General features: G+C 39.8%; 1 protein-coding gene across 4 annotated transcripts; it reads right to left on the bottom strand.

Annotated features, from left to right (window-relative positions):
• Window positions 1–67: 67 nt before the first annotated feature.
• On the bottom strand, window positions 68–24,812 carry LOC100642698 (chymotrypsinogen B). 4 transcript variants are annotated; one of them, XM_012312523.3, is made up of 11 exons: window positions 24,006–24,812; window positions 22,368–23,013; window positions 3,303–3,399; window positions 2,882–3,003; window positions 2,664–2,765; window positions 2,425–2,549; window positions 2,204–2,334; window positions 1,936–2,123; window positions 1,682–1,816; window positions 1,379–1,603; window positions 68–982 (listed from the first exon to the last, which is right to left on the bottom strand). In XM_012312523.3, exons 2-11 carry the CDS (start codon window positions 22,569–22,571, stop codon window positions 689–691), a joined length of 1,623 nt encoding a protein of 540 aa, XP_012167913.1. In that variant the 5' UTR covers window positions 22,572–23,013; window positions 24,006–24,812; the 3' UTR covers window positions 68–688. The 4 variants fall into 4 exon arrangements, with proteins under 4 accessions (XP_012167913.1, XP_003398242.2, XP_012167915.1 ...); XM_003398194.4 differs by having other exon boundaries at window positions 1,936–2,135; window positions 24,006–24,811; XM_012312525.3 differs by lacking the exon at window positions 24,006–24,812 and having other exon boundaries at window positions 1,936–2,135; window positions 3,303–3,440; window positions 22,368–22,501.
• Between the last annotated feature and the right edge of the window lie 469 nt (window positions 24,813–25,281).

Raw genomic sequence — 25,281 nt, 5'->3', positions numbered from 1 at the left:
GAAGATTCACCCTTGTTTTGTATGATAAATCGAACGATTACTGTAGGGATGATAGATGACTACTACGAGAGCTTGAACTATTATTTTATTGCTAGGAAAAAAGAGACGGTCGCTCACACTCGCTGTTCCGTTCGCTTACATTCGCTGGCTAAGACTCTCTTGTCTTCACGCAGGCACTCGCTACAAACACACACACACACGTGCGCGCACGCGCTCATGCACATCCTTTTTGACCTAAGCCTACGTGTCTCACAAGGACTACACGTGGCCACTAGCCCATCATCGCCTGCTGATCTTAAGACTAAATAGAAAACTGTCGGCTGTCGATTCTCGTCACCAATAGCTCTGTTCCCTTAAACTATCTACAATGTTACACTTGTCCTAACTTATACAACAACATTACATTACTTTTTATTGTTGTCATCTATCTGTATAAAATGGACGTTGTTAACGGTATACAAAGTAATGCTGTATCAGTAGAGAGAGAAAGAAAATTAATAATAAATGGCATTCGTTTCGAGTGAACATTGGCGGTGAGAATGATTAATCTGTTACTCGGATCGTCCTCATACTTAATTGCGTTTAAAGCACGCTGGATATTATTTCAAAGGTTGTTACGGGTCACAGTTAATAGCACTGAGCACGATAATTAGAGCCAAACACACAGGTGTGTGAAGGTATGAAGATTTCAATCAAAATCATCAGTTTCTTTCATCACTTTGCTGATCCAGCGAACGTAGTTCGATAGTCTGGCGTATATTCCGAACTTTCCACGTTTGCCACAACCTTCGCCGAAACTAGTAATACCAAAAATGGTCCACGGTCGATTGGGTCTCCTGGGATCCTGACACAGAATCGGGCCTCCGCTGTCACCCGCGCATGAATCCATTTTTCCGCGACGATATCCCGCGCAGAACATGTTATCGGTGATTCTGTAATCTACGTAGACATTTCGACATGCTTCTGAAGAAACTATGGGTATCTGAAATGGAAAATGAGCAAGAAACTTGATGATATAAATTTTTGATTAATTTTTTTAAAGCACTTGTCCATTAGCGGATCAATAAAAATTACTATTTTCACTAATAAGTACAAATATTCTTAAGTTCCTGGCTTACATAGGAAAAACTTTCGTTCGAAATAATAGTAGAAAATTCTAAAATAATAAAATTTCTATTCAAAGCTATAGAAACATTATTCATTTTAAATAATTGTTCTTTAGTCAGACTGTTTTTAAGATATATTTAAAGGAATGTCAGGAAAACGAAACTATTACTTCTAATACCAAAAGTGATTATCTTAGTTTTACTAAATTGAAAAACTATGAAACAAGAAGGGTGAACGCTATTAAATTCGATGGTACTTGAATGCAACGTACCCGTGCCTCGTGAAGAACGTCGGTTCCGTAGTCATCAGTGACTCGCGATTTTCCCCAGCCAATAATGGTGCACAGTTGATTGGCGGGTAGAGGCTGGCTAGGCGCTGGGAGACAAGCGATTCCTCTGGACGGTGATGCTGTTAAAGTAACCGGAAGACGCAGCATAGCGACGTCATTGTCCACTGTGTCTGCGTCGTATTCGGGATGTATCGTGACCGAATCCACCTGAAAAATAGGAATAAAAAATTTAATTAACAAAAATATAAAAAATTACATACGCGAATGTGTATACGCGCCAAATACCCTTAATTCCAGTTCGGTGCCCTCTTTCACAGTCAGATCGTGCTCCCCAATGCGAACATAAAGTCGTTTCCTGATACAATGTGCAGCTGTTAATACCCATCTTGGTGAAACCAAAGTACCCCCACAGAAAGCCTCCTGTAAAATAATTTTATTTTAGCAATTAATTGAACCAATTAAGGTACAATTTATAATTAGATTTACATTTATAAGTCAAAATTAAGAGGCAATTTAAAATTTTAAATTGATGAACTCACACGAAATCTGTTCAGCACGGCAACTTGCCAGGGCCAACTTCCTGGAGTCGATGGGCGGCCACCGATGATCCTCGTAAAATAAGAGAGTCGAGATGTCTTTTGAGTGCTCGGAACTCCACATCTCCAAGTATGAGAATTCTTTTCAGGAATAAAACTATCGACTGTGTTGGGATTCAACTCGAACTCGTCTAATACGATATCTGTAATTATGAAAAGCGATGAATATTCCCTGGAAGAATTAAACAGAACATTCGGCTGCTATATTCACCATCGCTATCCTCTTCTTGGCTTCCACGAATTTTTCGATGAATCCATCTTTGGCAGAAGCTACCCTCCACGTAACAGTAGGCACTCTCCCTTATCACGTCGCGACCGCAAATTCCAGGTTTCTTGCACCACCTTTTGATCATTAAATGAAAAAATAGAAGATGTGGGTATTTATACCTCAACAAGATTTACGGTTCTTTAACTGTTGGATGTTATACTCACCTGTGACGTTGAGTGGTACATAATCTTGTACAGGGCGACCATCTACTCCATTTACCATAATATCCTATAGTTTGGTCTTTACCTCTCTGCCTCCCTTGCCTAGGTTCTGCTTCCTTTCTAGGCACCTAACGTCAAATATTTACAATTAATTTCCCTACAAAATTCTGCGATATGGAATTAGATAATTTATAGAGTCTATGATATATTTTCTTCAATTAAATGTACCGTTAAAATTTTACCTGTATAACATGAAATTTATCCTTCTGTCGATGACCTCGTCGTTGATGTTGCTTACATCTCCTCCACCTACTCTTCCTGTTATGCTGACAGGTTCGTTCTTCCTACACAGAATACAATGAATTCCATTATACTGTACGCCTGAGACCAACTTAAAAATACTAATTGCAATACAGAATATAATTTAAAATACAATACAGAATAAAATTTAAAAGCTCACTCTAAGTATTGTGGTGCTACATTTTTTCTTCACGCGACACCTTCGAACACGATTCTGCGTACAGTGTCGATCACACACGCTCCATTCGCTCCAGTTCGTGAAGTACGATAATTTCGTGGATCCTGCACAATCATTTTACATAACAAATTTATATTCTAACATTTTGCAACGCTTTCCTACTAATTAATCACATGTAACTATATTAAATTTCATATCATTTGGTAGTATTCTTATTTAATTATAAAAATCATACGGAATTGTTTCATTTGGAAAGGAAATATAAAACCTGACAAAGGAAAGGACCATTGGAAAATAAGGATATGCCCAAATACCTTTTCGTAGCAGACAAATGATAATGCGTTAGTGCATATGCAGATGTTCTGCAATTAAAAGGATAAAAGAAACTCTGAGAAACACTCACTGTTCTTTGGTAACTGCACCACAGCAGAATTCTGGCCGACCACGCGCTGCCAGCTAGTGCCATTGTTCCCGTCGCTCATGAATGTCTCGTTTCCGCTCTAAAATTAGCAGAGAGCAACGTGTAATTAATCATCGACACCTGAAAGGCAGAACGCGATCGTGACTCGTTATAAACGATTGGTCTTCTTCTTAATTAAGAGAATATATCGATACAGCAATTATTTACAGTACGAAGTATCATTTTTATTTTTATTCGATTGGCTGTAACGTTGATAACGGTACGTAAATAACACATCGAGCGATACGTGCGAGGAAACGCAATCCTCAGTTGTGCTACACGTCTGTCACGTAGGCAGATCGTAGCAAATACGGTTTGAGATTAACGGCTACGAACTTAACTGACAGACACGCAGCGCGCGCGTTCGCGCTGAATTCGTCGCGTCGCGTGGATTTTAATTGGACAGATTAAGTTGCATTAAGTTTTACTATGACTCGTTGCGCTGATATCTTAACTTACGCCTACTGCGTTCTTTAACTTATCTTTGATACAATCGTGTTTTTCTATTGTTAAAGCACATATGCAGGATATTTGTTTTAATTTTATTACAAAGGATAGAATGATATGTACGATCAATATATGTCGCATATGCTTGAAAGAACGTATCCCACAGACATATTAAACAAGTGAACCCCTGCAAATAAGCCAGATCTACTGATATTAATGATAACGATGTTGTTTCGATGAAGCCGCGTTCTTCGCACTTTCTTGCCATATTTAGAAAAGTTTAGAAAAGTTTCTACTGAGAAATTGCAAAATTTATAGAATATATAAAAAGAAATTTATTATCTTAACATCTATTCTAGATAATACCAAATTTTCTTTGGATGCAAAGGTATGGATAATACCATATTTTCTATACGTTTTATCAAAAAATTCTACATGAAACGTTTATATTTCGTAATTATAATTATATATTGAAACATCATATATAGAAGATTGCAAAAAAGACTAATAATCGGAGATATTGGTCGTTAGTCGATCACTTTGAGAACTCGCAAATATTGAAGAAAACTAATTGTCATTGATCCGTAATATGTTCTTGTTCCATGAAGTATACGCTTAACGAGAGATGCCATAGGTCAACGAAGAATCATGGAAAAACGTGACGAAGTACGAACAACGAAAGCAATAGAAGCTCGATCGACATCCTACGTACGCGGATCGTTCTTTTGAACGGCAAAAAATGGGGAACAATTACTCGTTCTTAAGCAAAGAGTTAATAGACCAGTTGCTGACGTTGCTGTCGGCCGTCTCGGATATCGTCCAGCATTCCGCAAGGCTGTAACGATCAGCACGCAGCACTAAACTTAATTTGCCGGTTCGTAAATGGCACCGGAACGTAACCACCGGCGCGGCGTCGTTGCTCAATGTCATCATCGCGTCGCGCATCTAAGATCTGGTAATCCTAATAATTTCGTTGATACATCACTTGTTTTTTACAACAGAAGCTCGTAAATATAGTTCTGTTAACGATTCTCGATGAATATTTCCAAAATGATACCCTTCCGTTGAGTGTAGATGAGCATTTGAGGATATCATTGCCAGAAATTTAATAAGTATAATTTAATTAATAATTCTCAGTGAATATTTCGAAAATAGGCAAAAATTTACAAATATCCTCATCAGAAATTTAGCAAATGAAATTTCATTAATAATTTCCGGCGATTACGAATAATCCTATGAACGTAGATGAAAATTATCTGATATAATTTTATCCATAACCTTCGATGACTGTTTTAGAATTGATGTGTTGCTTACGTAAGCGGATAAAATAGCGAAATTACGATCGAATTTCCTTTCGACTTAAAGAAGGTTGCTGATAAACACTCGATGAATGAAAATGGAACTGGCACACGCAGATCACACCCTTCATCGATCCAGCCCACGTCTCCTATTATCCTAGACAATGGTCGGGACAAACTAGCAACGAAGTTACCTCATCGAGGTCGACCGTCTTGGGAAATAAAATATTGGATGGGCGATCATGAGCGATATTCTACTGTCTACAGGGTGGTTCATCGAACGTACGTATGATTATCCCTTTTTCAGTTTAAAGGCAAAAAGAACGTCGGTATAACAAGACAATAGACGAATGATGTCATGGGGCGTATGAAGCGCGAAGGTGATCTTCTTTTTATCAACTAGTTTCTCAGAAGCTTTGGTTGCCATTACTGGTTACGATATATCTTTGGTGACTTAATTGTTTCAAGTTTTACACGCCGACCTAGATTCTTACCATAATTGACAAATTATACAATATTCTTTCACGTCAGAGGTAATATACTCGTTCCTAGAAAATTATGTATACCCAAGTATGTTTGTTGAAGAAACATATACTTTGGAAACTTACACACGTATCTTCATATGTTTCTTCATATATCTTCGTACGTTTATTTTTAAAGAAAATTTTATCTGCCAAACTTTATCTTATCTTATCTTCCGTATTTATATTTTATATTAAATATTAAATATTATTTTCTATATTCTAGTTTATTTATTTTCCACTGCGCAATTGTTGCACCTCAGTGTTCGAGACACGGTGAATCAATTTTAATTTTGTTTCTTAGAAACAAACAAAATTTTAATTATAGAAAGTTAGACAACAATGCAATACCTATATCATATTTCGAAATAAAATAAATTATTATATGTAGAAGATTAACACGAGAGAAAGCCAGACGGATTCACCGATTTCGACAAACTCGAGTCTCGCAAAGGCGATACGAATCTCTGAATCGTTGAACTTTATGATGTTGTCCCAGCAACAGTTGCATTGGATTCATTTAAATCAGGTACATTAATTTCGTTGTTCCCCTCGAGTTTATGATTCGATTAATTCTGTCCGCGTAGAGAGAACCTCTTAAACGTATGCAACCCGAGAGTTCAGGGTTAACGATGTTCTCGCATTGCACAATTAATTTCTTCGCGACTGACTACAAAAGGGAAAACTGGTTCTCGCACGCCGTAAGTAGATCACGAATATATGTTCTTCCTTATTTTCTTTAATCCAGTTTCTTGTAACTAGATTGCGGGTCTTTATACGCATATGGAAGATTTCAATGCTAAAATATGTGCAAAATATACGACTGCACAAGATACAGTGTTTTGAACTTTAAAGACCCGAGGAGAACAGTAGAGTTAAATAGAAATTTTTCTATGGAATTTCATGGAATTAAAAGTTAGTTTAATTTATGGAATTAAAAGTTTCATGGAATTAAAAAAATAAATGGAATACATTAAAAAAATGAAGGATTGACAAAAGTTTTCTTTGAAAATTCTGCGATACCAAGTTTCATTTCTTGCCAAGGATTTCCCAAATGAAGAAAATAGGAAAACTATGTATATCCCAAAAAATTGACGATCCAAGCCTCGAATTCGTCTATCTTCCTCGGTTAAAAGATTAAACCAATCTCTGTACGAGTTCTTTTTTTTATTTACGTTTATTAAAAAAGAAAAAGATGAATTTCTATAAACATCTTACGAACTGCAAAATACTCAAAGATATTCAAAATATGAGAAAGACCAGATTTCTTCCGCGACATGATCGCCAAAGAAAAAGCAGACGATTGGAACAGAAGAGGACGTCTCTCGTCTACACGAGGACGAGCAGAACGTACGAGGAATTTGTACGCGTCGCTGTCTGGACATGGCCAAACTAGGCTGAAGTTCGCGGTGTCCTGCATCTCCTCGATGGAGTCGCAAAAACCGCGTGCCACTCGCGAGTGAGACGATTCCGCGGGATGGACACCCGACGAAAATCGTCGTTGTCGACTATTTTCAGCGAAACCAAACTTTAAAAAAATATGGAATTTTATCCTGGAAGATTCTACAGCGGTAGTACGAGGCATCATCGAAGAGAAATTCGCTGTTGGTTGCAACGTAGCGAGAATTCCGTGAGTCCGTGCCACAAATGATTCACTGGCATTACGTATGCAACTTTAATACCGTTTCGTATTCAAAGCATCCCTGAACGGCACCCTACCAAGATACATTCCACCGCTGTGCTCACCTGCGCTTATTCGTCTGCGCCTTATGCTCGTGTAACTGTACTTAAGTACGAATGCTGGCTCATTTTGTAGAAATGGTATCGAAAGTACCTACCAATATCCACGATATACACTAAAGATCCGCAAACCATTAAAGCCTGGAATTCTCGCTAACAACAGCAGAAAATATTCGTCACGGTATACATTAAGAACCCACAAAGTGTTCGAGTCTGGAATCCTCGCCATATATTCTAGGAAATATCCAGCTTTTTAGCCCATTATATGAACAACATAGAACTTCGCTCTTCAAGGTATTAAGCACCGATATTCACAAATTTTTCAACTTGAGAACTTTCTCCAGATTCCTCTGTAGTTTTTTTCAAACATTCCAGGAAATATCCATTACATCGACTTATCATAAAAACGATAGAAAGCGTCGTTTTTGAACGTAATGGTCAACATTCAGAAATTACATGTAAGTCTGAAATTCTCCGTAAATTTCTCCTTAAAATTCCTCTTGAAACATTGCAGAAGCTATACTCTGATTTATCCATTGTAAGGCGTTCATCATGTTCCTGTTCGGTAACAAAGACTTGTTATAAAACAGCCGCGTCACACAAATCATCATTTCTCCCCATTAAGGATCCAAAAGGCACAATTACCCCTAAAGTACATCGATGTTCTCGACGAAGCAAAACGAGCAAAAGGAGGTTTTAAAAAAATGAATCGTGTATCCATTTCCGCCGCGAGGATCGCGACGTGCCGCGGTATCTTGGCTGCGAAGAAGGTCCAGCAAAAAGGGGGTTGCGAAAAAAGAAGGATCGAAGCAAGGGAGAAGAACGATGGAAAGGACCGGCGCGACGTCCATGCCGAAGAAGATGGATAAGGTTCGGAAGCAATGACATTCGTTTCGCGGGCTGACGCCCCAACTATACCTTAGATGGTAGCGCGGTCGGTGTGTCCAATGTCCGAAAATGGCCGGTGATTTCTTCACCGTGGCTACCGTGGATTTAATACTCGCGGTCGGTCGCGGCGATGGAACGCTCGCTATGGCGAGATCCCGGCCTGATTTATGTGCTCGTGCGCGCGATCCGAAGGCCAAGGTCCTCGTCCACCTACTATGGTCAGGATGACGTCTGCTACAGGCGACGTCGCGTAAATCGTGCCGCTTGTATTCGCTCCATGAGAATTCCGCGAACACACGCCTGATTTTCATTGGGTTAAACTGTGTCCGCTTTAATTGTAGGCGGTGAGCTGGTTTACGGAGCGACGATTTAAGTCGGTGTAATACGGGGAGTACACAGCGTAACAAGGATACGCGATGACTGGATATAGAACGACAAATGGTATTTTAGAAATGTGGAATTTTGATTTTCTCGTATTATAAATTACTGGTATTTAGGACTTTCATTTTTCGCAATTTACACATTCAGTTGCGTACGTCTTATACATTACGTGCAAGTTACACGTGTGTAAAATGGAAATGGTATAATTAATTCGTTTTTAAAATTAGATTAGTAATTGAATTTGTGGACCATAATTGTTACGCGAGTTGTGTCTTGACCGTAACGAACAGCCTTACATCTTCCCTAAATAGAGAGTATCTCTTCTAAATGGATAGAAAATAGAATATCTGAACGGTATATCGGAGTCTGGTTCTACTTAGTCAATTAACTTTAGACAAACCATCGTTCAAAGACCATTAAACTATTTCTCAGGCAATAATTTTGTCTCTTGCAAATGAGGCAGAGAAGAAGATCTTACAACAAGCCAGCCCCTTGAATCTGTTTGGGTTGGGTCCGATCTGACGTTTCAGTCACGGTACGCTTGTAGACCGCGTAAATGTCATTCGAGGCTTTTCAAACGAACCGTAACTGCAACGTGACTGGATCGCCGCTGTTCTGTGCGTTACGCGACATTTGTTTAGTGCACTCGAGCAATTTGTATTCCTATTTATATGCCTTGCTGTTCACCGAGAACAAGATTGTATATAGAAAGTTTATTCCTCTTGAAACAAAACTAGCAATCGATAGAAACGAACTTGATCGATTTCAATTGGAATGGTTTGGAAAGAAATTGAAGGGTCGTCCTGGTTCCTTGCCATCGCGTAGGTCGTTTTATGCTTGTCTTGTCTGTAACGATTCAACAGAATGGCTCTCATAATGCGACACTCGTCTCTTCCGCGAAGACTCAGCGCATTTTGCGAAAGAATGCGTTCGAATACCGTTCGCGGATTAACGATCGGTCTGTCCACTGCCGGCAGATTCTACTTCCCGAATGCAGCTTGCGTGCAGCCTTGTCCATCAACATTTTTCAAATATCTTTTCTCTTCTGATTTTAGTGATTTCTTTGGCGCAAAGAATAACGCGAAGTGTGATATCTTAGATTTGTACAATTATTTAAAAATATTGAAGAATCTCGTGTTTTAAACTTTCTTCCAGTTACCGAGCTTTTCGATAATTAAGCAATAATATGTTATCTAAACAGTGAATCCAATGATGTGCTATAACAAGCGTCATTCTATTTGATGATACTATATAAGAAACAAAGTGAAATTTCATTTCGAAGATCGTAGAAGAATTTCGTTTTGAAGACCTGCGTAGTCTTAAATTTATACAGCCACAGAATTTTAAGTCTGAATAAATTTTAGCGAAAAACCTGAAGAAAATTGGTGTTCAAATTTATGGGACAAGAATGGAACAGCTCTAAGTATATTTCGCGAGGCGATAGTCGTTGAAGGGAAAACTGCGGAGCGTAGTTTTAGATATTTCACACGTTTTACCGTTGTTCAACGGCAATTTCTTAACCGAATTATTATAAAGTTGCGAAGTTTATTATCTAGTAATATGAAACGCAAACCTGCGCAAGACAATTTCAAACTGCACCCACTGGGACAGTCCTAGAGTTTCACTAGCCTTAAGTGACCAGCCATTTAAATTTGCATCTCTTTAGTTGTACAAAAGTCGAACCGTGCCTCTGACTATACCCACGTGGCTGTTTGCTATGAGCAAACCGCGAAAGCGAAAGTGCAAGAGAATCGACCTATTCACGGAGGGTCCTGTAAAAGACTTTCCAAATCGCTGCATAATCAAATTCTTTACCCTTTTTTATCTCCATACTCTTTCCTCGAACAAGTAGCATACATACATCTTTACATCTAAGGCTTTGGAATAAATTAAATTAACATTTTTAGTTTCTACTAGATTTTGCGAAGCATTCAACGTTATTAAAAAATAAATGCCCTACAAAAATATAAATAGCTAAAAATCAAAGTATTTCTAACAGATAGCGGCAACACCCCATTAAAACTCGATAATGAAAAAACAACCGAATACAGCCATTTGCGATTCCTTGTTTTATATCTAAACTGAAGATTCGTATAGAAATTTATAATTTTATAAGCATAAGTAAAAAAATTGAATTTAAGCAGGAATTTATTATAACCAATTAGATATTGCAAGGAGAGCACTATTTTGAATATTTTGCTTATTACGTATAGTCTATAGAATTTTGCACTTTTAAATTTCGAGCAAACGCATAAAAATCCGTGGTTGCCCATACCCTAACAAATCTTCAGTTGTACGAGTTTAAATCTCATCTGAAAAGAATAGGAATAAAAAGGGAGAAACACAGAGACCACACAGATCACTTAACAGAACCAGTCCTCCTCCTCGGTGGTTACTTTTAAAGGACGATTTAAGCTTTGTCCAGCGGCATGCGTCTCTTCCAAGGCGATTTGCACTGAAAAACGATAACCCTGAGCTATTGCTTGGGCGTTGCTTGTTTCTCGTAGTCCCGACACGGAACGTTTAAACGTGTCACGTGTCGGAAGAACGTCGCTGAACTCGACTCCCACGGAATTTATTGCCAGTGCAACGGTAGCGCGGCTGCCTTGTTTATCGCGTCTCTTGTATCTTCCATATGCATCGCTCTTTTTCCTGTTTCTCTCTTCCTCCCTCGCGTAATATCTTAATGCCATGATGAGATCATCGCGTGATTTACTCTCTCGCTTGTGCAATGAGGAGCAGCACGCCGCTGTCCGCCCACTTCTGCTGAATCTAACGAAACGATTCCGCGCTTCATACCTTCTCGTCTGGTATGACTGTGATCAAGACTTGCAAAATTCGACAATTGGCGAGTAAAGTTCAATTGCGGAAAAATCAATTTCGGAAAATTCAATTGAGAGATAGTAAAGGTTGCTTGGAAATATAGGCAAAATATTATATATACGAGAGAAAAGAGATTTGTACATATATATACAAATCTTATATATTTTATTATATATTATTATTATTATACGTATGTATATAATACTGTGATATTATATATATCTTAATACAATGTAATAGTATCGTGTATGCAATTGGTTTTCTTAGAGAGTTTTTCTTCCTCAAACTCTTGACTTCTGATTCACAATTCCGACGTCGATTAATTTTTGCAGTAATTAATCCATGCATAGATTCTTTACAACCACTCATTCTTGCACACGTATATTATTTCTTGCTCTATTTCTCAGCCTGCTTCAGTGTAATGGATTTATCGCACAAGTCACACAAAGATTTCTTTCAAATCTCCCTAATATTCTAAATCAAGTATAATGGCTACAAATTTTCCAATGAAACTTTTCTCTACCTAGCTTTAAATTTTATTTCCATAGTATCAAACTTTTGTAGTAAAAAGTACAATACTACTGAATGAGGGGAAATCTAATATTCTCAGATTTAGTTAATTAGTACACGTAGATGCTATAATCAATACAATAATGTGGAAATACCTTTTGCAGCCACCGTATACCATGTAAAATTGGACGATGGAGCTGAAACCTTTGAAAGGAATGTTTGCTTGCGTTTTTGGGGAGCGAGGTTCGACGAGAGATTACTTGGTCTCGTCGAAGGGAAACGAAGTAAAAATAGTCGTTCCGGACAGCTTTAGTCTCGTGCATTTGTTTTCTCGACGCCGTCTGTTACTCGAAGCTCGATTACATTGGATAACGCGAACAGACGACTTTCTCTGAAAATGGATCTCCAGAGGAGGCAGCTTTCCTTGAACTTTATAGTTGCAACTTTGTTTGAAGTTTGTGGAACAGAAATTAGAAACAGAATTCCTTCGTTGTATCCTTTCGTAGACAAACGTTTATTAAAATATCCTCATAATTTTTCCCAAAATTTAATTTCCTATAAACGAGTACATACTATTGTGACATAATTGTCATTTTTCATTTGACACCACAATATTAATAATCTGTCGTGATACGAGTCTGTTTTTCATAAAACCGCTCGATTATCGTTCCACGCATACCTAACACACGTCGTTAAATTCTCATAACGTGAAACAGGAAAATTTTTCTCCGTGGTTGTCAGGAATCACTCAAAACTGAATTTCTCAACTGCATACATATCGTGTATTCCACTCTCAACGAAGATCATGACACGAAAGAAGCAAAAAACAGGCACGAATCAAGCGTCCGCGACAAGTGCACGTCCGTCGAGTGTCATCCACCGTCCAATCAGAGCCATCATGGAATCACGTTCCACGGCAAATGAGATGATAATTGATTCGTCGAGCGCGACGCGTGTTCTTCCTCCGCTGGTTTCGCTCAATTTCGCGGCAGTTTCGTTCGGAAACGCGGTGTTCTCCAGCGACTTTACACAAGTAAAGGTCGCTATTTCTGGCTGGCTATTAACGAGCCTTAATTCGCGGGATTAGTTCGAGTCGTGCGGCTCGAACCGTGAAACCATAAAGCCTCGCTGTTACGACGGAGCCGGTCCATGGATGCGGCAGTCACCTGCCCCGGTTTTTCAACGACGACCGTTAAACGTTCCTCTTCTTCTTGCATGCGCTTAACGTCCGGTGGCTGACTTTTACAGTCACGGTTATTTCCGGATCGTTGCCACGACGCGCTGTACTCATCGTTTTCAAGCGTCGTTCTTTATTAGGACATGTTCATCATCGAACCGCGAATTGTATAAGGTTGGTCGATAAAGAGAGTCGAAGGGGTTGATTGAAACGTTTTCTTCGATCAACGCTAGAGTTAGGGGTAGTTTGAGTTTGAAAGAATGTCTTGTCTGATTAGACTGTGCATGATATTAGTATAGATCAAATGTCTATAAACATAAGCGGAAATGATAGGAAAAGGAAGACAAGAGTAAGAAGAATTTAAATTCTAGTGAGAAGATTGTGAGGCAATCTTTATTTTTAGGTTAATATTGCATGACAGCCGAATCTAAAATAATCGCGAAATAGTTACTATCTGTTATCACTTGACGTCTTATTGTCGGTTGAACCCTGACCTCGGCATAATTTCCGATTTCAGACGATCTATTCTTATAATCAAATTGATATACAGTTTTTATGCTCATATATAATATACAATCAACCACCGCGAGTAAAATAATAAATAAACAGGAGACATGTGAGAGAGAAATAGCACGTTTATCCGTAATATATAAATCACTCGTTTGGATACACAAGACTTCAAAAAAAAATCGTCGTAAATTAAATTGTATAGTCTTAACAAACACAAGACCCAAATTCGTCTGTTTTAAATTCATCTAAAAAAATGTAATAAAACGAAGCGTTCACAAAAAAGAGTAAACAGAATAAAAAGAATTTTCTTGACACCTCATCGCAATGTGCCATGTGTTTGCCAACAAATCGTTCCATATCTCATAAAACAGTGACACTCGTGTAACATTTATGGTCACAGAGTCATCCGAGATCCATTCCATGGAGTTCTGGCAGACTTCTGTATGTTCTTCGTTCATTCAGCGCTCGTCTGTCCACTTCACATCCGTAAATTTCAATGGTAGCCCGCGTTCTCGTTAAATCCCGCTCTTTGCTCGCATTTTCCACGCTCGTCTGTCCCTTGAATTTACAGTGCGTCGCATCCCGTGGAAACGCTCGGTAAAAGTGGCGGCGTGTTACGACTGGCCGTATTCCAGCTACGACTTCGCCGATCCGATCGCCGCTTCCTCGTACGACGCAGGAATTTACGACGTGATTGTTGAGAGTCGATTAATGGCACGTCGAAATGGTCGATGGTCAATTTGAGATTAATCCGCCATTACATTCAATTAGATTTGTATTAGCTCTCGAATGTTCCAAGTAAACTTCTATCTTGCAATTTTTTCTTCTTCCGACACTTTAGTAGAAGATAATTTACATATCTCCGTTATCATCTAAGAGCCTGCACGCTATGATTATGCCTTTCGATTCTAGTCTATGTAATTTTATGAATCAATCTATTTCCTGAGAATTTTTACGATGACCACGAAGATGATCAAATGATCAACGAGTGATCAGATCTAAACATTTTTCTATTTTACTAGCAGAATACATAATTAATGTATAATCTTTCGAGAATCAAATTAACTCCGATGATCGAGCCATTTTCAATTTGTTTTCCGTGGATGTATATGTAAACTCCCTAGAGTTCATGTAGGATAGGGATTCTTTTTGTTTTACGGGTAGCACGACAGGCTGTGTTTCACGGGCAGACCGATCTTCTTTTGTTTTACGGACGACCATTTTAAGAAGCACGTTTTTCCCGAACGGACGGACAGAGAGTTACATTAGAGACAGACAAGGCTACAGAATAGTTATTTAAGATTTTAAAGACTGAAGAAGAAAGATCGGTAGCTCAGGACGTTGAAAATCGATTCTCGATTTTCAGGTAAACATTGCACTAAGGATTTGTTATTTCCCGTTTAGATAATTATTGTTATTTATTGTTATAGACGCATACTAATTGTTGTTTATTTTTGTATTTTATTATTTACTTCATAATAAAGACTCGATTTTCAGACTACAGAATCGATCCCTGAATTATCCCCAGATTACTATCTTACATATGTAAATAGAAACTCGATATAAATCCTTAGAAGAAAATTTCCTAGGGCGAGTGATAGTCATAAATATAAAATATAGATTGCATTCGCTCCCGTTTTAAATTAAATTAACACATATAACATTCACATATATAGAAAGATAAGAAGCAAAAGTTTAATTGGCTGTCAGTCGGCTCAGTATTTAGAAAGCGGTCGCCGAAAATCTCGGCCAAGTATGTGCTTACTTATGTTATACTGAAATTCTCGCCAGTTATTGCCATTTCTACCAATCCGTTCGAACTCTAAACGAAACGCGGCCATAGTTTTTAATCAGGAACCCGTAAAACGAGTGATAGTAGGAGTAGATAAAAGGGAGCAACATTAGCGGCTAATGAGATCGATAATTCAACGGTGATCGTGGATTCGAGAAAAGACGGTCTCGTGGCTCGGCCCACGAGCATAAACCGCTCCGTTTGGTAAACACGGTCCATGCTGATCGTTTCGCGGGAATCGTTAAATCGGTCGTGCAGAAAACGAGTTGTATTTAATACACAATATTAATGAGGGCAGTTCTTTGTGCGCGGGCAAGTTATACCGGAATAACTCGTTCCGATAGGTTCCCACTTCTCGCTGGACGATTGCTAAAGCTCGGGTAAAGGTACAATGTCACGCGTGCTGCACGCCAATTAATATCGTCTGTCGCTGTTCTTTCTCGATAAATCGCCGGATCTTAACACGTCTCTGTAATTACATTTTTCTAGCTTTCAGTGTTCTCGGATACATTCAACGAGAAGAATGTCCGTTAAAGATCAACTTCTTCGCTTGCTTTACGCGCGAGTCATTTAGAAGATAAACTAATCGGTTGAGTCTTCTGGAAATTTCAGAATTTTTGTATTAGAATGTAATTTCAAACGATCAATTTCGATGAAATGGATCAGTCAGGCTTCTGTGTAACGATGTCCCATTATCTATTTTCGATATGGTATTCAATAAAATAGATACTTTGATGAGATAATTTCAAGCTATACCTTGTTTTCCTTCGGAGCATAAAATAAAATTCATTTTTAAGTCAAAATAATCGCCGAAAAGATACTTGGAAGAATATTGGAAGAAATTCCTGGTCACAGAACGAAGCTTCAACAGCATCATGCAAGTGCACTATAAAATTGCAAATTCACCAAGAGATGACACGAAACATTAGCTCTAATTGTGAAACGGACATATTTATCGACACTTCGCAAAGTTTACACATAAAGAGGGAAACATTTTTATCCTCTGTATATGTGCCAAATAGAAGCAGTTTCTCCATAGTTTTAATTATTTTAACGCCAGCAAATGGATCTTAACTTTTCTAAATGCCTCTGGAAGCCGATAAATCCACCTTTCTATGTCGTACTCGAGCGGTACACTTGGAATCGTTAACAGACCGACAGCGACGTCGAGGAATCCGTTTCTCGCGGAATGCTAATCACCAGGCGGGCGATCTCCGCCGTTTCACCAGACAATGGAACGACGATCGTACGGAATACGAAAAGAAACGAGTCAAAGGAAAGCATCGATCGTAAGAGGGTGAGAAGAAAGATCGGCTAGGATTCACCAGCCTCGAACGGGATCGTGAAAGAGCGAAGGAGGAACCGAAGAAAGACTATATGTATCTCTGCTCGTTTGCTCGTCCTCACGATCGTCCTCGCTCCGTCTACTCTCTTTCGCTTTTTCTTTCTTCCCCGTTGCGACAACTTTTTACGAGACGCGAGGCTAACATACTTCCTGCACCGGGACGGACTGAAATTCCACGCGATAGTCGTCACGATATGTAGTAAGAAGCTAATCGAGCTGGCTCTGCTGATCCCGCGGGAGGAGAAGCCTCCGCGGGGTGTCCAGGGAACGTCTTCTCCGAATCCACTTGAGACACGATGAAAATCACGCGATACGTTTCATACATCCCTATGGGAAGTGAAAATTCGAACGATAATGATTAGCAAGAATTTTAGACGCCTAACTATAAGCTTCTCCAATGGAATAATGATAATTTCTTTATCTTCGAAGTTAATCTTCATGGTCAAGACAAAATTTTTAAAGATATACAGAAATTGTAGGGAAACCTAGCAAATTAAAATGTATGTCGAGAATACGAATAGGAATATTAGTATAAAATGTGGAATTCTGTTCGCATAATAGAAATTCAGCACTTCTCTTCGCTGTTTAATGATTTTTCAAGAAATGAGTTGCGCAAAATTTTCTAACTAAAATTTCAAAGTTCTAATAAATGGAGAAAGAAGAATATATTTCTTTTCACAAGACATGTATTGTAGTTCCCACAGATAAAAGGCGCGAAATATAGAACTTTCTGGTAATTTGTTACTACAGGAATTACCATTTAGCTACGATCATTAGTATCGTCAGCTGTTAAAGATACGTTTACAATCATCCTCTGAGATATCTTATGGGACTACACAAAGGGAGCTCCTGCGGTTAACAATACTGTGAGAGTACGAAGCAAAAGAAGGGTCGTACCGATTATTAATCTTCGAAAGGTGACGGATCTTCAGCATGTACCTTACGACCTATTCGCATGGCTACATTGTCCGCTCATGACCCTGTGTTCTTCGTTGGATAGCGGTAAATTATTCCAACGATCTCGACACATTAATAGAATCACAAGGAAAGAAAGAGAGAGTGGAGGAGAGAGCGGATCTCGCGACAGGAAGTTTCACCGCGGGGTGTCCAGCGCCCCCGAGGTCAGTCACCATTTTTACGCGGCTCCAGAGTTACGGGTGATTGACACGTCGTCATTTCTTCATCGTAGCCAAACTCACCGCAAACCGATTATTAATTGCATTATTAAATGCGCAATTGTTTGGAAGAGAAACGCGAAGAAGAAGATAGACGATGGAAGGTGACCTTCCTTTCACTCAATTGGTACGAAAACGTCGTCGTGAAAATTTGTCACGGTTTCGTGATTTTATTCTGTCGCGGTATACCGTTATTAATGGTAGATTTTGCATCTCCTAATTTAGATATTTAGAAGTTTGAACCTTCTTGCATAGAGAAACGCTTTAAAAAATGCCGATCAAGCGGCAATTTTTCTTCGCAGTCAACAAACTTTTAATTCCAGAAAAAGGTTAACGAAAGACCTATTGCGTTGCGGAGAAAATTCCAAGTCGCTATACTCGAAGATTAAACTTCAATTTTTCATAAAAATACTTGTTCTAAAAGAACTCATCCCTTCGAACGTTGCACCATAGGAGGAGGAAGCAAGGAAAAGCAATGGTCCAACATCTGTTCGCTATCTGCGGCTTGTCCAAGGATCAACTCATAAATTGGCGTGTTAGTTCAGATAAGGAGTCCAAGAGGAAACTCAAACAAATGCTTATCCTTTATCTGATACTCGTTCCTCGTCTCTTCGCCTAGCCATGATGCTGTTCGTACAAGATTACCGACAACCGAGCACTGGTATCGATGTTACCGCACGCTGAATCGTCCGGCTGTGAATCTGGCGCGTTTGACAAGCCGAAGGAGCAATTCCATGGATTTACGATTCGACGGAGACGGGATGGTGTTTGGTGCACGAAAACATCGTAATCGAGAACGAGGGGGCGAAAGGATGCACTAAATATAAACCGGGGACTGTGTACTTCGCGGGGAGACGTTATCGAGATCATCGGTGGCGAGCCAACAAAAAACTTCGGTTAAGTGTTCCGCTCGAGCACGAAGCTTACTCTTTGATGTTGTTCAGACTGTGGGTGGTAACTCGAGAACTATTGCTGTTTGTTTTCATCTAAATTAGATTTTAATATACTTTCTGCGACATTTTTATTTCATGGCGATGAATCAGTGTTCGTAGTTTTTTAATCCGTTACTCGCTTCTCATTCTTTTAAACGCGGCTACGAAAAGTATTTCTACTCGCACATTCTCTTATTTTTACAGAGAAGCATCTTTTTATCAGGTTCTATATTTCATTTTTGCAGCGAGTATCAAATTTTTGTAGTCATATATAATGACCACTAAGTTACACGATATTCAATGTACTTGGTTTTATTTAATTAGCGTGTAAATGCGCGTATAATAGTTACAATTGTATAGAAATATTTTTTTGTGTTTACTGTATATATCAGATTGTGAGAAGCATCAGTGGAGTGGCAGGAAAAGGTTCTTAGCTCTCAAGTGTCCCACTTGAGAATTTAATATTCCTGGTATCATGAGTTATTATTACGAGAGTTACTATCACGAATTTTTACCTAAGTTACATATTATCAATTCTTTAAAGCATTTTCATTTCACGAAGGATATTATAATTTTATGGTTCATATATTTTTAATAGACACTGATTCTCCAGAATTCCTGAAAATTTTGGAAACAAGTAATATAAAGATCAAAATTATCTGGATTAATGATAGATCATAAAAGTATCGATAACGCGTTTAATCGCGGAAATAAACGTTTGTTGAAGATATAATAGGTTCGTGAAGGTTTTAAGCGCCTTTGGATATTTCGAAGCGATAATTCGATTGAATATTCCATCGGATCTTTTATTTTAGCGTTCGAAGGGGAATGCAGGCGCGGAAACGACAAGCCTTGAAACGCAGGATCAACAGCAGGATTCGAAGACGGCTACGAAATGAAATTATAGTAATTACCAGGGTATCTTAAGCGAAAGCATCGTTTCCTCCGCCTAGGCTCCGGACGATTGCGTCGCTATTACCGGGTTTAGACTGACACAATGCCTCACCGTAGGCCCCCGAGGCTTCACGCGATCCTGAAACTACCTACTAAACGCCATTCTACCAATTTCTTTGCCGGCACAATAAATCGGCACAGATCGTTCGGCACTCGCGGAAGAACACCGTTTCTCTTCGATGTAGGTAACTGATTGTTGCTTCCATGAAACCGACTTCTAAATGCCCGGTGCCTTCTGTTCGCGTCCCCATCCAGGAATTCTATTTGCGGCACGTTATACACGGCGAACGTGCCATCGACTTTCGTCTTGAAATAGGAGGGTAAAATATCTCACGATTAATGGAATGGCGAAAAATTCCAGGTATATTTATTTTGTATCTTCGATCGTCTGCAAATGAGACAGTTAGTTTGATACTATACCATATGGTTTTGAATGGATCATCTTAAAGAAACGCAAACATGCCAAGGGTTAATCTCTTGTTCTGTAAATGAGGATTGAAAGTATTCGATTTACTTTCACTTCATAGAATATTAAATTAACGATGATCTATGGTCTATAAATTACCACGATCCGATTAATAACGATGATTCTGATGAACATGATGAGTACGAATGAACTATTGTGATTTCCAAATGATATAGTATGTCCATGGTACAACCTCGATGACCTTTCGCGAGCTTCAAATGATCTTAATCTCCGATGCAACGAATTTGATGGCTCGTCTCTAAACTTTAAACGATCTTGAATTTCAATGACGCGACTTCTATGACTTCTCGTGACCTTAAGCGTCAATGACATGACCTTCGCGATCCTTCTGTGATATTCACGTGATCTTAATCATCAATAAAATAACCTCAGTAACCCTGCATGTTTTTCAAATGGTTTAAATGTATTTGCCGTATCTAGTATGATGTGCGAAATTTGTTAGGAAATCTTCATAATACGAATGTTTGTTTTTTAAATGTTTTCTTGCAGAGGTTTCCTTCTCATTTGTAATTATAATCACCGCATCTACGTCCATTAGACATCCACTTATCGCAGACTCAGTTCTGATGACGCGACGAATTGAATTATATATCATGTGCGCAAAAAAGCAAGTTCTGTGCGATACGGTGCTTGGATACATATTTTTACTTTTTCATCATACAAACATTTTATTCACGATTTCGTCGAATTCGAACTATCTACGTGCTCAAACTGTCGTCACACTGCTCGATTGTTTTGATCCGCGTTAAAATATTTACGAGGTAATTGCATTTGTACGAATAAGTATAGATAATCGTCAGACTTAAATTTTAATCAAATGCGTAATGCCCCGTACGGTACGATCGATCCTTTCATTCGCAAAGTTATCGACAATATTAACGCCGCTTTGAACGAGAAACGGGTTTGAATACTGAAAAGAATTGTCGATCTCGATGCATCAAACCGAGGCTTGATTTCGGTTAACGATGTCTTGAAATGCTGTCGAGTTTCGTGTAAAAGGCATGTTACTCGCAAATACGCGGTTATCTCGGTTTTAATTAAGCAGATTAGTATGCGTCCTACTCTGATTATCTTGTTCTCGAGATTTGCGAGATGTTTTTTGTAATATTCGCTCGCTTTTTTTTTTATACGTCAAGAATATTATGAATATTTTCCGCCAGGCGGTTGCTCAATTGCGCGTGCACCGCATAGAAACAATTTTTTTGGATCAGATTTCCACGCAGAAAGTGAAACTAATGAAACGAGGGCCTGGCAAACGCCGCTGCTAATCGGAAGCTTTGCTCGCCACAATTGCTTTTTTTCCTAATAATCGCGGTTTCGTGCTCTACACACGCCACGTGCCCGTTCAATGGCTTGAAGATACTCGAGTATTTAGAAAGTACCTTGCCGTAGATACTACGGGTACATAAGTACCGATTGTTCTTGCTCAATTGAACATTTTTTGGATGCCTATCAGACGGTCAAGCTATATCGAATTTATTTAGTTCTCGATACTTCGATGTAAGTCTAAATCTGATTGCAAATAAGAACTAGAGCGTGTCAGTTCACTAAGTGATTAGTCGTAAACTGCACTGAACTCAATATCAATCAAATACTCCGAATTCTTTCTCGCGTTATCCCTCTTTACCCTCTCACTACAGAGAGTCCGCTAATCCTAAAGAATATTTAATGAGATTGTGTACTCCATAATTAAAAATAATATACGTAAAAAGTTAAAAAATACAAACTTATTACCACTGTATCCTGTATATGATTTATAATGAGAATAATCTTATCTCAAAAGGAAATTGAATCTTACTACCTCAGTAATTAAAACCCTTCACCGCACTTAAACTAAGCATGAACCAAATATTCTGAATTCTTCTTCAAACTGCCTCTCATCAATTTACCCTGCCATTCTAACAGTATAAACGACTTCAACGCTCCATTACACTTAGTAAAACAAAATTTTCCCATCTCATTAGCAACAATGAAGGCACTCACGCGAAACAGCCAATCAACGTCGGCAGAAAGTTTCTAAATACTCACCGAGACGTCGTCGAGGCAGACAGCGAAGCGTATCGTGGCGAGAAATAGCAGGAGGAACAGGAGGGACGCATTCGCCCCCAACAGTCGAGCGATCATGCCCTGTGAATCGAGGCCTGCCAGTGGGGGCAGCGAGCGCAGACAGTTCGACGACGTCGAGGACGTGCTCGACGACGAAGCGGGCCGGTGCTCCTGTCGCGGATACATCGCTTCATGATCGCGACGTGCCCGCGTGCTCGTCCCTTCGTCGACGCAACTTTCGTTCTCTCGTTTCCTCTCCGTTTATACGGTGCGTGTCTTCCTTCCTCTCTGTTTGTCTGCGTTTCCCTTCGAACTTCCACCACCGTCTTCCTTTCCTCCTTTCTCTCCTCCTTGCTGGAGAGGAGATTTACGCGCGCGCGCGCGTGATTCTACGTGCGCGAACTCGCGAGTCCGCGCGCGGCTCTATAAATACGGCCGCGACTCCACGCGAAGAATTTCAAACGAGCTCGCCGTAAAACACCATGAGTGGAAGAACCTGGGCCTCAAGGAGGAGCTAAAAGCCTTTTCCCTCGGCGACGCTGCTTCTGGATGGCCCCGTGGTACGGGGGCAGCTTCAAAGCGACCACTCGACGCTCGTTAGAAGTCTTCTGCTCTCGTTCGTACGCTCCTGAAACCATCGATCAGAGAGGAGCTTGTTATTAGCGTTTTTCCGGATACTCTCACCCGAGGTAGTTCGCGTTCGCTTGTTAATCTCGAGTAATACGCTGCAACGAGCTGATGGAAGGTTGAAGCTCGTTGTTGCTTAGAGACTGATGATCGTGCGAGGATGAAATTGGTATGGATTTTACGATGGAATTCGATATTTTCTCGAAAGAAGAAGTTGTTAGAGCGTAGATTCTATGCTGTCGGGTTTAAGAGGTCCAATTAAAGTGGAGGAAGTAGCTTCTTCTTATGACTCGTTGGGTAATTGCCGATGTTCACTCGCGTATTGCGAGCAATCAGTTTCTGTTGCTCTGCTAATTGTGCCAATGAACGACAAGCTCGTAAATTATTGGTAACAATTAGTCGATAAAACATCAATCCTCTATAAATCCTTTTCCTGTATCTTTTGCTTCTACTTGTGTGAACTTACAAGGAACGAAGTACGCGAATATTCGCGGAGTCACGAACGACTCGATTATTCATTCGGAATTACCTGTTCAGCGGATGTGAATGGAAAATTAATCGACTCTGCTCGTGAACTTTAACGGTAGAAACAATCAGCGAGTCATTGGATCGATGGTCTCGAGCGGAAGTAGTCGAGTGTGTAGGGTTACAGTAGGAAGATCTCGCGAGAAAGATATATACGTGTGGGATACAGGTGGTGAGGCACGTTCCCTAGCGAAAAGACACGAGAACATTAGGAACCTCCACGCAAACCAGCGTTGTATACATGTTACGATTGTTTATGTAACGCGAAAGTTGATACGATTCATGGGTAGCGTATCTCCCCTGTTTCATCGGAAATCGAAGAATCGAGGTGTCTTGGTCACGAGAACCATTCGTTCATACTGTTATCGAATTTTATTACCCAACAGATTAAACGTAATCAAAGCGAAAAACAAAAAATCAGGAGTATGATAAAATTTTATAGTAGAAAAAAAAATACATTATATATACCTTATCTGTTGTAGCCATACTTCGGGGAATCACAAGTTCGACCATCATTCAACGTTTTACTAAACCGAGAATAAAAGTTTATGGATTTTGCACCGATACTGTTCGTTACCATTAAGATTGGATTATTAAACGATAAGCAAAGACACCAAATAAATTGTTTTGTACTTTTTCGAGGAGAATTGCACCGCTTCGACGATCCTTCCTTTGACCAACCAACGCAACGTCTGCGAGTTCTCAGCGGGATTAGAGTCGACGCACGGCCATGGAACGGTACGTTCTCCAGCCGGTAAAATTGTTCAAGTTGAAGTACAGCAAGCCAGCGGCGTGCCAACGGCCGATATTTTTAGTCCTCCTTGCCTCCACCATCTGTCTTCGGGTTTTGGTTTCCTGGTCGTTTTAGACGCACCGTCGAGACTGCGCGGTTCTTTCCTGCTTTTCCGTGGCAACGGTGCAGACTGATCGGTGACTATCGCCGTAGACACTCGACGCTTCTCGACTGAACACCTTAACTCCTTTGGGCAAGGGTGGCTAGCTCTTCGACTGGTCGACGATCTTTCGAAAGATTCGTTCCACTGTTCTGTCTTCCAACATCGATTATTTTTTCCGAGAGACACTTCTTATCGCGCACTTAAGAGCTTCTGCTAATTGAGTTTCTTTGTTCGTACGGTAAAACTTCTTGTCAGGTGTTATTAACGAGCAGGAAGTACAAAGTCGATCCTGAACGAGGCTTGCGTCCGGCGTGCTGGAGCTTCTCGAGCACACGCACGTGGCTCCAAGCCGACTGACGAGATACACGCGCGAGGAAGTATCAACAGAGGCTGAGAGGAGTGGCTACCAAGCGAAGCGGAAGTGGAGGGTGATTCTGCGGGAGCTGCTGTGGTGGGGTGCACTCTGATAGGGGGTATTCTTGGTGGATTCTCCGTAAAGAAGATACGCTTGGGGACCACGATGGGGAGACAACGATCGGTCCTTCGAAAAGTATCGGACCGAAGATGGACATTGAACAGGGTTATGCTTGATTCTAATAAGGACAACGTTCGTCCGTATAATGAACGTGATGATGAAAGCGTGGAGCGTTTTCAATGGCAAAGAATCATCGTCGTTGATCCAGGTTGACGTTTTAGGAATGAGAGGAGAGAGCGATTTTCTCGCGAAAGGCCACGTCTGTAGAATGTATTTTAACACCGATCTTCTATAGAATAGTACTGGTCGAAGGATATGAATATGGGTCAGTTGTTACGCACCTTTTATGAAATGGCAATAAAAGATACGCGAC

This window comes from Bombus terrestris, chromosome 10 (genome assembly GCF_910591885.1).
Source record: "Bombus terrestris chromosome 10, iyBomTerr1.2, whole genome shotgun sequence".
NCBI classification, from domain to species: Eukaryota; Metazoa; Arthropoda; class Insecta; order Hymenoptera; family Apidae; genus Bombus; species Bombus terrestris.
Note: the sequence above shows the minus strand (reverse complement) of the source record. Positions and strands in the feature narration are given on the sequence as shown.

Bases quoted from the DNA above. Each gene is read 5' to 3' on its own strand.
- LOC100642698 (XM_003398194.4), bottom strand. From the start codon at position 22,571: ATGTATCCGCGACAGGAGCACCGGCCCGCTTCGTCGTCGAGCACGTCC. The intron at 3,004-3,302 runs GTGAGTGTTTCT...ATGATTGTGCAG, and splicing joins GGTGCAGTTACCAAAGAACA to GATCCACGAAATTATCGTAC. The intron at 2,766-2,881 runs GTGAGCTTTTAA...TATTCTGTGTAG, and splicing joins GTAGCACCACAATACTTAGA to GAAGAACGAACCTGTCAGCA.